The 15,463-nt window shown below is 39.8% G+C and overlaps 2 protein-coding genes across 2 annotated transcripts in view; one reads left to right on the top strand and one right to left on the bottom strand.

Annotated features, from left to right (window-relative positions):
* Positions 1-824, top strand: part of npc1 (Niemann-Pick disease, type C1) — an 8,624-nt gene extending 7,800 nt beyond the window's left edge. The window contains exons 14-15 of the mRNA XM_010767655.1: positions 315-429; positions 613-824. Of these exons, the coding sequence (XP_010765957.1) occupies positions 315-429; positions 613-824 (327 nt within the window). The remainder of the gene's footprint in view (positions 1-314; positions 430-612) is intronic.
* A 1,123-nt stretch (positions 825-1,947) lies between these two features.
* On the bottom strand, positions 1,948-9,402 carry LOC104942435 (Niemann-Pick C1 protein-like). Its single transcript, XM_010767654.1, has 9 exons — positions 9,379-9,402; positions 6,919-7,053; positions 6,716-6,805; positions 6,270-6,460; positions 5,967-6,082; positions 5,362-5,491; positions 5,005-5,190; positions 3,911-4,142; positions 1,948-2,052 (listed from the first exon to the last, which is right to left on the bottom strand). Exons 1-9 carry the CDS (start codon positions 9,400-9,402, stop codon positions 1,948-1,950), a joined length of 1,209 nt encoding a protein of 402 aa, XP_010765956.1.
* Between the last annotated feature and the right edge of the window lie 6,061 nt (positions 9,403-15,463).

Below are 15,463 nucleotides of genomic sequence, written 5' to 3'. Positions count from 1 at the left end.
TTTTTAACCAAATCTCTCTCAGAGGGGCGTGGGGAGGGGCTCCTTATTTTCATCTAAAGTAACAGACAGAGAATCAGCCCTTTTGAAACAGGGCTGAAACAGAGGGGATTATGGGTAATGCTACAATGATCTGTTTGGTGTTTGGAGCCAAACATTTCAGAGACATGTTTTGAATATATCTGAGACCTATGATATGTTGATGAAAAACAATATAATAGGGGACCTTTAAAATATATATATATATATTGAAATGACCCTTTTGTTGGCAATAGAACCTGTTGAACCTTCTAAAAGTGATTTGTATTTCTAAACAGAGGGATGAGCGGATGCCTCATGAGGAACTCCACCAGCAGATCGGTCGTATCCTTGGAGACGTAGCCCCCAGCTTGCTCCTCTCCTCCTTCTCAGAGACAGTGGCCTTTTTCTTGGGTAAAATATACTTTTAAATACACTCTATAGTACACAGACCATTTTTTAAAAAAGCATTCTAAATGATAATGTGCAACAGGAAATCGAAAGAAAATAGTGACGCAGTACTGTAAGTGTAATATGCACCACAGTTTCCTGTTGAGTCACATGCTGATTTAAACTGTTGACTTTCTTCTTCTGCAGGCGCCCTGTCCAGCATGCCTGCAGTGAGGACTTTCTCCATGTTTGCTGGCTTGGCTGTTTTTATTGATTTCCTGTTGCAGATCAGCTGCTTCGTCAGCTTGCTGGGCCTGGACGCCAGGAGACAGGAGGTGAGTCTGGAGGAAGTGGTTCTAGAGGAGGGGTCACACGTGCAGAGTGGGAAGTTTACCAGAGAGGGGTCTCCTGCTGATTAACAGCTCTTATTTAATATACAATGCTAATCATGCTAATGCCAGCAAATACAATGGCGGCCCAAGTTTTAAGGGGCGTGGTTTGCAATTCGCCCAGCCAATCAGAAATTGGAACTTTTTTCTCCCCAGGAAAGTACCACCTCTTTAGCAGGCACTTAAAAGGGGGTAAAAGTTCTCTGAACTAAGTTCTCTTTTGGTGTGAACGCAAAATCCCAGGAACTATCGGAACTAAACGGTAAAAGTACTCCGGTGTGAAAGCGCCTATTGTATGACTACGTTTTCATCAGTTGTGGAAATTAATAGTACATTTACATTTAAGTATTTTATTACAATTTTGAGGTAGTTTATCTGAGTTTTATGCTACTTTAAACTTCCACGTCACTGCATTTTAGTAGCCAATATTGCCCTTTTTACTCCACTATAATTATTTGAAAATGTTAGTTGTTATTTACTTTATATATTTAGATTATTAGCTAATACAAAATAATAATGTATTTATAGCTAATGAAATATCATATAATTATAGGTTAAGTTATATAATAACCAGCAGCAGTATACAAAGTAATTTAAGATTAGCTAAATCTTAAAAAGCTGTGATGAACACACATCAATAACATAACAACATGTCATAGATATATTTCTGCACATAGGCCCTTACGCATAACAGGTATGTTTACTTTTGGTACTCATACGTTTATTTTGATGCCAATAAAAGTGTACTTTTACTTAAAGGTGGGGTATGTAAGTTTGAGAAACCGGCTCGAGATACACTTTTTGTTATATTCCATGGAATGCTCTTAACATCCTGATTGCAATGAATATCTTAAGTGCTTTGAAAAAAAATCCATAACAAAAATGTCATCTCTGGAAGCCGTAGAACTGTAAACAGCACGACCAATCATTTTAGCCGGCCCGGCTAAAATAACTGGATGGCCTACCAGCCTGTCAGCCTTCCATCTGCACAAACTTATCTCGTGCCCTGATTGGTCATGTGCACGTTCGTGTGTGTTGGAGGAGGGGCTCTGTANCCTAATACTGTATATGAGCAGTACTTCCACACCTGATTTACAGACATCACTGTCCCCATGTTAGTCTATGGGAAAAAGTATTTCTGGGTCGGGTGACATCACGGACTGATGCGGAAATTGTAGTACCGCTGTTTGGCCACTAGGAATCTTTTCCTCAGAGTCCGGCGCACTTCCTGGGGGCTTGGTGTCCCCGCCACTTCTTCCTGTTTCCGTTCATGTGAGCGCCACAGCAGTCTTAGGCGGTGTTTACACGAGAACGAAACGGGTTGTATCTGCAACTTTTCTCTCGCGTAACGGACCCCGCAAACGATAACGGGTCCCAAGGTGGATAGATCTCCAAACGGAACGCTCTAGGGGGCTAAACGGCTCAGTGTGTACGCCCTATACGATCATTTCTTGATAACAATTAAGCCATAGCCCCACCTCTGCTGCTCACTGCTGTAGCATGGTCAGTAGCTACTGCTACTGACCATGCAAAATCTACAGCTCGACCATGCTACAGAAGTTAGTGCAAAATCTACAGCTCCTCTACCACAGTGGTTCTCAAATGGGGGTACGTTGGAGTATTGCAGGGGGGTACGTGAGATTTATTTTATGTTAATTACAAAAAAAACATAATGCATTTAAACAAAGTACTAATAGTAGATTAGCTACTTTATTCAAAAGTTTACAGTAATTCTGGATAATAAAATGGAAAACATAAACGGGGTGCTCTCTTTTCCTCTCAGATCTTGCTAGTTCTATAATGATATGACTGCCTGCTTATCAAAGGACCTAAACAATAACCGTTGCTTGGCAACGGTGTGTGGCCGCAGAGTATAGCGCAGCATTATGCATGTGTTTATATGAAGGGTCAAAATCCCATGCTCATAAAATGCTCATATATTTTTTTCTCTTCATTCCCCTGTGGATTTTCTCCGGAAGTTTTTCCTTGTACGATGCGAGGGTCTAAGGACAGAGGGTGTCGTATTCTCCAATGAGACAAATGTAACATGCAACAACCAATTTTAGGCAAAGTAACAACGTTTGAATGAGTTGTGTGGGTTTTATATTAACAGAGTTACACATATTTCAAAACACGAAGTTTAATAATTGCAGTTGCCTCCCTGTCAGAATGACAAAGATCCTCAGTGAAGCACAAGCCCATGTTTCTCACTAAATTGTAATTACAACTTATTAAAAAGATCAGTTCAATGCAACTAATGTCGTCTTAGTGTTATTGCATGATGTTAAAATTGGTTTGCCATGAATTTAGTGATAGATAGTAAACATTTTAAATGTAGCGTGTTTCTCAGTTAAAAGGTTGTTATTTTAATAAATCAGACACTGATGGTGCAGCGCCGTACTGTACCTCTTTATATAGGCATTTTTTCCTGAACAAATTGTTTTTGCGCTGATCAGGGGGTACTTGGCTGAATCTTTTTTCAAAGGGGGCACATTATTGAAAAGAGTTTGAGAACCACTGTTCTAATACACAGATATAACAATATGCCAAGCGTGGTGATTGGTGGTTTATATATCAGTCATGATTGTGAAAAAGCAGTTACCTTTTAATTATGGGGAGTTAAGAAAGCTACAATCTTTAAATATATATTACTTAATATACATTGGAGTTGTATTATTAAAAACGGATTAATCTTGCCTTTACAGATTTCATAATGAACTTCTTTTAATGAAATATGTTTTAATAAAACTGAAATTGTCTAACGCCCTAAAGTGCATACAAGACTATAATGATAAAGCTAATTTAAGTTTATTAGCAAAATTTAATTAACATAACGGTAACATTAACCTTTTTTTTCACATTCCAATAATTAGTTTTGGTAGCATACTAAAATATGTTAGTGATGCTGCCGTGTACCAGAACAAACACGTACATTGACAAGTAAAATGCTGTTATACCTGACAGAAATAATGGATAAAACTACAAAAAGTAATTCTGTTTAAATGTATAAGTTGTAGTTCTTGATTCATTCAAAACAAATGTTGTATTGTGTTGTTATTGATATTATTCAGGTGTTGTGTAAGTGTAAATGTGAAGAGTTTCCTGTTGCTTCTCACCATGACCAGGTTCACCAGGGATATTGCGTTGAGGCTGATGCCCCACAGCCACATGACCCCGAACATGTTGACCAGGATCATGGCGATGGTGATGCAGACGATCACCGCGGACCACAGCTCGAAGCCCAGCAACACCGTGCTCACCACAAAGATGGACGCCAGCGACACGCTCAGGTTCAGAGCGGTGTCATACGCAATGGTGAGGTACTGCTCGTAAAACACGTAGAAGACGCTGCAAAAGAAGAAAATATCTTAGTGTACAGCGCCTTAAAGCAGGGGTTCCCAAACTTTTCAGCCCGCGACCCCCAAAATAACATTGCCAGAGACTGGCGACCCCCTGTCGACGGACGGACGGACGGGGGGGGGGGTTGGTAGTGAATTAATTTCAGAAAAAAAGAAAAAGTTTGAGAAACACTGCGCTAGTGGATTGTCAAAGAAAAACATTTCTATGCTAACGTTATTATTAATAATAATTAAAAAAAAAAAAATTATAAAAAAAATTAATCAATTTTTTTTTTTTTTAATCATCTCGCGACCCCCACTTTGGGAACCCCTCCCTCAAAGAACACTGAGAACTGTTGCCTTTTGAAAAAACAGCATGTGGCAAGTCTGTAATAGCTATTGGAATCATTTTCTATTCTTATTGTTATGTTCATTGAATCAATTTTCCTGGCATTCATTGCAAAAGAGACTTTAAAGGCAACTAATTCTAACAATTTGATAGACAACAAAACAATAAACTAGTTTCTTGGAAAATCGGTTCAACCTCCATATCCGAAGTTCAGAAGGAAGATAAATTCAAGGTAAACATTGAGCTATATGGCCATTTATTATGTTTTCTTGCTGTTTGCTTATCTATGACCTACCTAACAACCGCCCCCACTCAATAAACCCTTGAACATTGACTTCAAAAGAAAGCAAACGTGCAGCTATAAATATTTAATCATAGAAAACTTAACCATAAAAACCTAGAACAGTGGCTCAAACTGAAAAAAAAATATATATTGGTCAGAAAAAATAAGTATTATTATAGAATTAATGCTATTATTTAACAGTAAAGGTGAGAGCACTACATCTAGTACAACAGGATTTACCTGTAGGCAAACACTTTGTGGTCCATGGCTTGACTGATGTTAGCAGCCAGTATTCGGGCCATTTTTAAAGCTTCTATGTAGTCTGGGGACTCCTTCAGGATGGTGTGGTACGTCATGAAGTAATTGGCCCCCACCCCGGTGTGGTCGGGGTACAGGTCCACTGCTGAGGCGTAGGCTGCATGGCCTCTGGACGAGCATTGACACATTGTGAGAAATAGAAGAGGGGAACATTAGCAACCACACTGAAACTGTTATACTGTGTGGAAACCAAAGTTCATTTGAAAGTATCCAATGACTTGTCATGTGTTTTCAATAAAACAATTCCAAGAAATGAATCCAGCTGAGCTATCAAATTACCCTTTTCCACACTTGATGTTTGGATTGTCTGACAGAAACATGGGCAGAAACTGCATGAAGTCCTTTCCTTCTGGCCTCTGCTTTCCGTCGGGAGTCATGGGCCGGCAGTGAACACACGAGGGGTTAACCACTGGAACACAACAAGCAGGAATATATTTACACATCTAACCAACAAGAATGGAGAATGTATAAATGTGTGTTGAGACAAAGGCATGAACTGAAAACAAAGTAGTAAACTACAGTTGCATGTTAAGGTTTGACACAAAAAATAAACAAAAACCACTTTGAATACTGAGTCTAAGAATCAGCAGTAAATGGGAATTATAGGTTATTATAGATGTCGGGTTGAATGCTGAAAAACTATAGCTGTTGTTACTTTGAGTATTTACTGCATTTGAATCTATATCCATATTTTACTTTGAATTACATGTGAAGTTACACGTAGAGTTTTAACAATACAGCATGTGTTTGTTTCTGCTTAATGCATTATCCTAACAAATATTTATTTTGCTGCATGTTACGGATGAAAAACGTTTAATAACTTGTACAAAAACGACACATCACGAGACAGTTTTTAGGCATGATGGCATTGAATAAAAATGTACCAGAGGCATTGCAGAAATCCCCGCTGGAGTTGTAGAATCGACAGCAGGTGGACTGCGGCTTCACCCAGTCGAAGTAATCATCGATCCAAGAGGACGGAGTGAAGGCAATGGTTGTGCTGGAAGCAAAAAGGAAAATTGAAGCTGAATAGAGCTTACAGGCTGACCTTCACCTGATCTGAGGTTCTGGTGCCTTGAAGACATTTAATGTGATTAAATCTTGTGAAACAGGTTCTCCAACATTTCCTCATTTTATCTTAAATATCCTTTGCGTCTCGTGTCTTTGATGTAATAGCTCGGACTTACTAGTTGCTGATGAGCGAGGCGGAGTAGACCTGCTGGACGAGAGAGTCGTTTCTGCAGCCGACCCCCCCACACACGGCGTTCTGCCCCTCTTGACTGCTGTAGTTCAGGCCGTCCTCTACCACGAAGTACACCGGAGCTCCCGTGTGCAGATACATGCTGAGGTTCTTGAAGTAGTCCATCACATAAGAGTCCTATATGGAGAGATAGATAATGAGAATAAACCTCCACAGGTACAGGACTGCAAACCAAGGCTTGTATTCATGTTGTATGGGGAAGACTGTGGTAACAATGTGTTGCTACTCTAGCTTTGTGGATGACTGACAGGACAGGAAACAGTTTACACACTTCAAAGTAAAACCATTCTACTTTATCCACGACATCTATAAAGAAAAATAATTCAAGTAATGTGCCCGAGCAATCACTGAACATATTTCCGTCACACTTACGTCAGGCATGGAGAGCTTCTGGTCCAGTCCGAGCTCTACTTTATTCACCACAGCAATACTGAAGGAGAGCATTCCCACAAACACTGCCACCTAAAACAAAGAAACACATTTTATAAGCAACATAAAATCATCAAATAGATAATGACTCAAACTAAACAACAGTTACATGTTAGAATATTACAAAGTGTCACTGTGGTACTTACTATGATCGGGCGCAGCCACTCTTTGAGGATGAATGGAGCAAAGATTTTCTTGAAGAATCTGAAGAGGTAGCTGTCCGTCTTTGCTTGCTGTCCCTCCGGCAGCTTCACGCAGCAAAAGATGTCGGGTCGATTCGCCTTTTAACACAAAGACAGCACAGCGTTTTAATAAGTGCCACTAACTCTAACTAATTTAAAGGTTCAATAGTGTGTTGAATCAGTTTGGATGTGTCACTGATTAATGACAATGCTACAGATAAGAAGAGTCATCAGATAAGTTAGCTACTGCAGAGAGAGGTATGATGGAAGAAATACATACATCTTTTAGTTAAGTAAAAGTAGCAATACTTAATTGTAAAATAACTGCATTTTAATCATTATAAAAAACCTGACTTAAAGGTAGGGTAGGTCATTTTGGAGAAACCAGCTCGAGTTAGGGCTGGGCGATATGGTCTCTAAATGATATCGCGATATTTACTGACTATATCGCGATATACGATATATATATATATATATATCGCGATATTCTGAAATTTCCTCTAAAACACATACATTTTTTTAATTTAACCCCTTNTGCTCACTCTGATGGTCATTATATTTGGAGAGGGAAATACCAGTTGGCTGCATTTTATTGTATTGGGTTACTCTTAGTCTGACTATTTGGTGATGTAGTTCAGCCAACTGGTATTTCCCTCTCCAAATATAATGACCATCAGAGTGAGCATTCTTAACTTATACTGTAGGCTATTATGCCACTTATCCCCCATTCGGAATTTGACTGTATCAGAGAAGAGGTAGGCCTATGTCTAAAGAAATCTCATTTGCAATATAACTGTACCAGACATGTCCATGCAACTACTGGTTAGTGTTCAATAGCACCCAATTCAGTAATGGTATATTTTTTAGGGAATTTCTGTTTTTCTGATAAATTAGAGAAAAGTGATTGAGTCCTATGTTCCTATCACCAAAAAGTACAATTTCCGTCTAAACTAAAGCTTTACAGGACTATAATTCAGTATTTTTTTAGTTAAATAATTGTCTGACTATTTTGGTGATGTAGGACAGCCACCTGGTTCATACCTCAGCAAATCTGAAGAGGAAAAGATTGGTCATTCTCAAGTTATGGGCTTTTTTGTCACCTTTCCCATATTCGGCCTGGTCTAATTTGGCTCTTTTTCAGGGATTGGGGTAGTTCCAAAGAACAATCCAAAAAACTTTTTGTCCCCCAAAATAAAATTTGACAACAATCAATTTCATTAATGGGAGACCCTAAAGATAAGAAAAATCATTGTTGTAATTATTCTACCTCGGGTAGGGGTATCTCGAAAACTAAAGCCTTTTTAGTAGGACTTGCTGCTGGACTATACCTGATACACTTCTATTAGGCTCACTATGTCCTCTGAGCCTTTTACAAATGATCTTTTCCTCCTCTCTCTTGTTCCCTTAGAATCCATTAGGAGGCATTTGGCTCAAGAAGTCNCCTCTCCAAATGTTTACAACCTATTCTCCATGAGACGAGTTAATCTCGACGAGCTAAATCCCAGATTCTGGTGTCTGTGATGTTATAGTTTTCCTTTTCCTTAAAAACCAAAGAGGTCCAGAAACGGTCATGGAAGGGTACAAGACAACTTTGCATAGTAACAGCAAATTAAGAAGTAACAAAATAAAAAATAACTTATAATGTTGGAATGAAAAAGTCAGATTACCTTTATCCAGTTGTTCCACTTCTTCTGTATAACAAGATGACAATGATGCCTTTGAATTAGTCCTGTGTACGATATTTACAGTTAACTCTTAATGCAACACATCAGTAACTTCAAAAGGTATTTTAAAATGTAAATGTCAAAACCATGATGGCGCCGGTGCTTTTTAGCTGCATCCCAAAATGAATTATGACTATGTCATCAGGGGTGTGCTGTAAAAGCACCTAAAAAGGGTTTCTAGTCATGAAACCTTAAAGACAGACCTAAGGAACAGGATAGTTGCTTTAAAATGGAAAATGTTGCAGCGCGGATCCTGTAAATACCTTCGCAATGTGTGATAAATAGCAGGCAGGATGCAGTTTTGCGAGACACACCACATTGGACTGATTCGTGTTGGCTCTGCATACCAGGATCTTGACAGATGACTTTAAATTGAAACAACTACTTGCAGGTTTTCATTTTGGAAGGTGTTAGCGTTCCACAGCGATGTTGAGCCTTCTGCCTTTTTGATCTTTTATATCCCTCACAAAGGTAAGAGAGGGGCCTACAATTACCTTCACTCCCTCCCAACAGGAGTAAAACCCAAAGTCAGCTCTTATAACTTCAGATTTCCTTTCTAAATCAGTGTTTGGTATAAATGAACCGGATTATTGCTAGATGAAAATGTTAACAACACGCTGGCTGCTTTCATATACCGTATGTAGAAACAGTATATGATGTAAATGCCAGTACTTATAGGCCTGTGATATAACATTCTTACTTGGTTGGCTCCACGGTGCAGCATGCGTCGATTCAGTCGTATGGTTCCTAGGCATTAAAATAGTTCCCCATCAGTAAAATTTAAAAAAAGATATCTAAAAACCACACATTTCTGGTTGGACAAAAAAAAAAAACTGCCCCGAGTTTCACCCTTTAGGCTTATTTCCACATGAAGCTCATAGCATTTTTTATGGGGTGACTGAGGGTTGGGGGGGGGGGGGGGCGGCTCTCCTACGTCCACATTGTCAAAGTGGCGTTTTCTTTGCTCAGTGGTATTAGTCCTCGTGCCTTCACAAGGCTGAAGCCGGGCTGTCTGTAGTGTGGGGAGAGGGATCAGGGGGGGCCGTCCAAACCGTCTATCCTGGACGCGAAAATCACACTACATTCTGACGAGCTCTGGCATTCCTATCCCCTAGAATACTTCCTTGAGTTCAGTCCGTCATAGTAGTCGGCAAATATGATGAGTGTGTCAGTGCTCATCTCAAGAAACGCCTCGCCGATCACGCCCACACGTCACAACACAGTTCGATTGTCCCAATTGTCCAAACGAGCCTGTTAGTAGTGTGAGGCGGCGCTCCCCTTCCTGTTCCAGCGCGTAGACGCCTCGTCTCGCAGCTACACACTTGGTTTGTTCCACTGAAGACCTGTGGAAATTAAATCACCCAACTTTCTCATCTTCAATTCAAAATCGAAGCTATAGCTAAGATCTTTACATTTTAAACGCACCACTTGTACTCGTTAATTTGATCAGGCCCCACCCGTCACTTTTTATCTATTTATTATATCAGTACCAATTCTAGCAACGACTTCTTATATAATTGTCCTGTTCCTGTAAGCCAGCTAGTGCAACGGAAACTCTCTCCCGTTAATCAGTACACTCTGCTTGTCTTGTTGAAATGGACAATAGGGAGTATGCTAAGTCCTAGCCCAGGTCTCTATTTTATTACCCTTTTTGAAATGTCTCAAGTGTGTCGGGATTACGGACGATATAACTAGCCAGACAGGGAGCGAAGATTAGGCCCGTGTGTCGCCCCCTCAGAAAACAGCGATGGCCAGCAGGGTACCCCTGACGTAAGAAGAGCTCTGGAAGATCTGTGGACCTTAAAGAGCCAAGAGATCTAGGATTCCTCCAAACTTGTTCACACCTGCGTGCATCCCCTGCACAACCCTGCTAATAAGTTGTCACACTCTACAATTTAAGTGTGAGAACCATGGGCTTGTGTCGACTGATGATCCTGTCATTCTGACAGGTGAGCCTAAACTGCAGTTATTACAACTTCGCGTTTTTGATGTGTGTAACATTGTACCCACACTGCTGAACACTTGTTTACTATTACCTAAAATGATATAATTTTTTTCAGTACTATGGGATTGCTGAGATATAAAGAAAGTATGATCATTCTATGAGCAAATGGGATTTTGACACCTCAATATCGACATATATGCATAATGCTACTAGCGCTATACTTGCAGGGCCACACTCCGTTTGTCTAGCAACGCTTATTGTTTAGTCCTTTGATAAGCAGCAGTCTAAATGTTCATTAGCTAGAACTAGCTCAGATCTTGATAGAATTTAGAGATCAACGCGAGTGAAGGATACCGTACCGAGCTGGCGATCTGAGCTCAGATCAGCTGCTCTGCTGCCGCATGCACTCCTGCCATGATCTCTCTTCACGCTGATGGAACGGATCGCTGAGCCAGAGCCAAATATGACTAACGCAGTTAGACTCCCACACGTACTATTTTATCTACTATGCACTGCCTACAACATAGTTAGGAATATATTTCACTCTCTAGTGTTGGTAAACACTTATTACCAGGTGCAGCGATTTCTGCACGAGACTGCGGGCTGTCATGAGATGGAGTTGGAACAGTAAGAGACACCAGCTTACTTTTCTGTCATTTTATGTATCCAGACATTTTGTTTACGTTGCCTAAACTAGTTAAGTCTTGTAGTGAGCTTCTTGTGTAAAACTGTACTACCTCTGCTCTTTTTTTTTTAATTTACATAAAATGGTATCTCACTACCCCCTGCAGTACTCCAACGGTAACCCTAGGGGTCCCGCCGGTACCCATTTGAGAACCACTGTGCCTTAGAAGACCTAGCTGGATGCAGTGTAAGAGTGAAACAGCTGGTGCATGGCTTGGTGCTCTTCAAACAGACTGCTCCCCTTTTAAGCTGATGACGATCTGTCTGTTGTCTCCTGAGCCTCGGGATTCTTCCTGAGTTTTCGTATCTTTTTCTAGTTAAATGTCTCCGTCTCCTTGATATCACCACTTCTATGTTGGCAAACAAATGCCTGGCTCAGCAACATCAGAAGGCTTTTTTTTCTCTTACTGTTAATGTTAACCACCATTCCATACACATTTAAGCATTCTTCACTTGTTTCTGTTTTTCAAATGCTTTGAGTTGTTTCCTGTCCTCTGGTTGCAAAGTGGCTGTGGGGATCTTCGGTGGAGTTCTGCCACGTCATCATTGTGGCCGAGCGTTCTCCGATCCAGTGTTGAAGAAGACAGAGTTGGAGCGTGCCGAGGAGGGCGGCTGGCCCTCACATGGGCAGCTCGGGTTGGTAACTCCACTTTGGAACTCTTAAGAACCGGCCATGAGGAGAAGCTTTTTTCAACATTTAATAAGTGTGAAATGTGGATGTAAGGAAAGGATTCCTTGCACGCTAGTAGAGTGGATATCTCCCATGTGTTCTGAGGAAAACTCTTCTTTATATACCGGCATTCTGTTGTAACTGAAAAAATTTTTATTTATTTATTTCTTACCAAGTTCAGCTGTACAGGTATATAATGTTGGATCTTCTGTGTATTATTACTTGAATTTCGGGTTTCATCATCACATGGTGGTGACATTAAATGATATGTTTCCTTTTTGCAGGTCTTCAGTGGGATCACATTAACCAAGGTTTGGAGGTACTTCCTAATCCTGGCTCTTTTCAAAGTCACAGATCTTCCAGGTCTTCTTACTCAGGATGTACTTGGCCATCGTGTGTAGGGGCGACGCACGGGCCTAATCCTCCTGCCCCTGTACCGCCTCAGTTATATCGGTCCAGTAATCCACACATTGACATTTCAAAAAAGGGTATTAAAATAGAGACTTAGGACTTAGACATACTTTATTGTCATTTCACAAAGACACAGAGGTGGGTACTATTAAAACGAAATTTCGTTGTTACTGGTTTACAAGGGAACAGGACAATAAGATTAAATAACTTTGCTAAAAATTGTACATTTAAATAAATAGAATATAAGTGACGTGGTGCTGATCAAATTAAAGATAAAAGTGGTGCGTTAAAAATATAAAGACTTTACTCATACTTCATTTGAATTAAATGTTAAAAAGTTGTGATTTATTTCACAGGTCCTTCAGTGAACAAGCCAAGGTGTTAGGCTGCTAACAGCCGCTACGCTGGAACAGAAAGGGAAGCGCCTCCTCAACTACGTAACAGGCGTTTGGGACATGGACAATGAACCTGTTTGACTGTGTGGGCGTGAGCGCGAGGCGTTTCTTGAGATAACTGAGACACACTCATCATCTTTGCCACTACTATGCACGGGACTGAACTCAGGAATATTCTTGGGGATAGGAATGCCAGAGGCCTCGTCCAAATGTATGGATTTTCCTCGAAGACCCTTTGGACCCCCCCCTATTCCCTATTCCTCTCCGCACACTACAAAGGGACAAGGGCCCGGCTTTCAGCCTATTGAAGCGTAACCGAGCGACGCATACCAACTGAGCAAAGCAAGATAAACGCACAGACTTTGACAATGTGGGACGTAGGAGGACCCCGCCCCGCGCCCCCCGGCCCCCGCGCCCCCCAAACCCTCAGTCACCCCCATATGCTATGAGCTTCATTTGGAAATAAGCTCTAAAGGGTGAAACTGGGCAGTTTTTTTTTTTTTTTTCAACCAGAAATGTGTGTTTTTAGGATATCTTTTTTAAAAGTTTACTGATGGGGAACTATTTAATGCTAGGAACCATACACTGAATCGAACCATGCTCACAGTGGAGCCAACCAATAAGAATAGTTATATCACAGGCCCTAATAATACCTGGCATTTACATCATATACTGTGTCTACATACTGTATTATAAAGCAGGCCAGCTTGTTTTAACATTTCATCTAGCAATAATCCGGTTCATTTATACCAAAACACTAGATTTAAAAGGAAATCTGAAGTTAAAGAGCTGACTTTTGGGGGTGTTTACATCCCTGTTGGGAGGGCAGTGAAGGAATTGTAGCCCCGTCTTACCTTTGTGAGGATATAAAAGATAAAAAGGCTAAAGCTCAACATGGATGTGGACGCTAACACCTTCAAAATGAAAACCTCAAAGTAGTTGTTTCAATTTAAGTCATTGTCAAGATCCTGGTATGCAGAGCCAACACGAATCAGTCCAAGTGTGTGTTGCTCTCCAAACTGCATCCTGCCTGTACTTTTAATTCCACATTGGAAGGTATTTACATGATCCGGTGCAACATTTCATTTTAAAGCAAACTTCCTGTTTCTTAGGTGTCCTTTTTAAAGTGTTTGCATGACTAGAAGACCCTTTTTAGGTGCTTTTACAGAAACCCCTGTATGACATCAGTCATAATTCATGTTGATGCTAGCTAACAAGGGCAATTCATGGTTTTACATTTACATTTAAAATACTCTTTTGAAGTTACTGATGTGTTGCATTAAGAGTTAAACTGTAAATATCTTACACAGGACTAATTCAAAGGCATCATTGTCATCTTGTTAATACAGAATGAAGTAGAACAACTGGATAATGGTACAGTCCTGACTTTTTCATTCCAACATATAAGTTATTATTTTATTTTGTTAACTTTTAATTTGTTGTTACCATGCAAAGTTGTCTTGTACCCCTTCCATGGACCTTTGACCTCTTTGTTTTTAAGGAAAAGAAAACTATAACATCCCAGAACCAGAATCTGGGATTTAGCTCGTCGAGATTAACCCTCTTCATGGAGAATAGGGTTGTAAACATTTGGAAGAGGATTATAGAATTTTATATAGAAGGTGTAAAAGATGTGCGGGGATTTTAAAGGAACAGCATCATTCCTTGTTTTAATTTTTTTCCGCCGTTTGTTTTATATGATGCAGTGTTTTTTGGAATGTAAGAAAGTGGATTCAATTTGTGAGCAACCGACTGAGAACGTTTTAACATGAATAACGAATAATTATGCTTGTTAACAGTGCTGTGCATTGAAAAATCATTTTCTGGAATACTTTAGTTTTTAACAGTTTTAACACATAATAAATAGTTCTCAGAAAAGCGTGTGGTGGAGTCTTTAAAACTGTTGTACGTTTAATGTTATATGTTATGAAACATGTCATGGAAAAAATCATGGTGTGTAGTATGTTAGGAAAAACGTTTTTAAAAAATCGGTTGGGTTAAATCATTTGATAGAAAAACCATTCTAGTACGTCTGTTTAACTATTTAATTAATTTAGTATATTATGACAACATTATCAGAAAAATACATTCTAATCATAGTATGTCATATTTTAAAGTTGTATTACATTAAGCCATTTAAATCATATAGTGTGCCAGAACAATTTCAAAAATAAATGTAATTCAAGAAAGCGAAAGTTCAGTATGTCAGAAATAAACCAAAGCTATTGTATAGTTTGTCATGAAAATAGTTGGTGTATAGTTTAGTTCATAGTGTATATCTTCGGTGCCGACGGTCAATCGCGGGGAGATTCCCAGTCGATCGCGAGATGTGTCTAAAAATAGAACAACAATATTCAGTTTTATCGTTAATGTCCTATAACATAATATTCCTGTGCCAGAATAATGCACTTGAACGCATCAAAGCTTTGTGATTGGCGTGATACCATGTTTCGGGGCGTGACTGGTGGGCAGTGCTGGTGCACACTAGTTAGCTGAAGTTGTCCGTGGCAAGTTGTGACAGTCCGCACACACACAAGACCACAATTATGGCAGAAGAAAAAAAGCCCAAAATATATAATTTTCACTCCGAGTGGGAGGATGATTATTTTTGTATCTATTCCAATTCAAAGTCCATCTGTCTCATCTGCAATGCGAGCGTGGCTTTATCGAAGAAGGGTAA

This window comes from Notothenia coriiceps, unplaced genomic scaffold (genome assembly GCF_000735185.1).
Source record: "Notothenia coriiceps isolate Sejong01 unplaced genomic scaffold, NC01 NC01_scaffold00004495, whole genome shotgun sequence".
In the NCBI taxonomy this organism is placed as follows: domain Eukaryota; kingdom Metazoa; phylum Chordata; class Actinopteri; order Perciformes; family Nototheniidae; genus Notothenia; species Notothenia coriiceps.
This window is presented reverse-complemented; position numbering and strand designations above follow the sequence as displayed.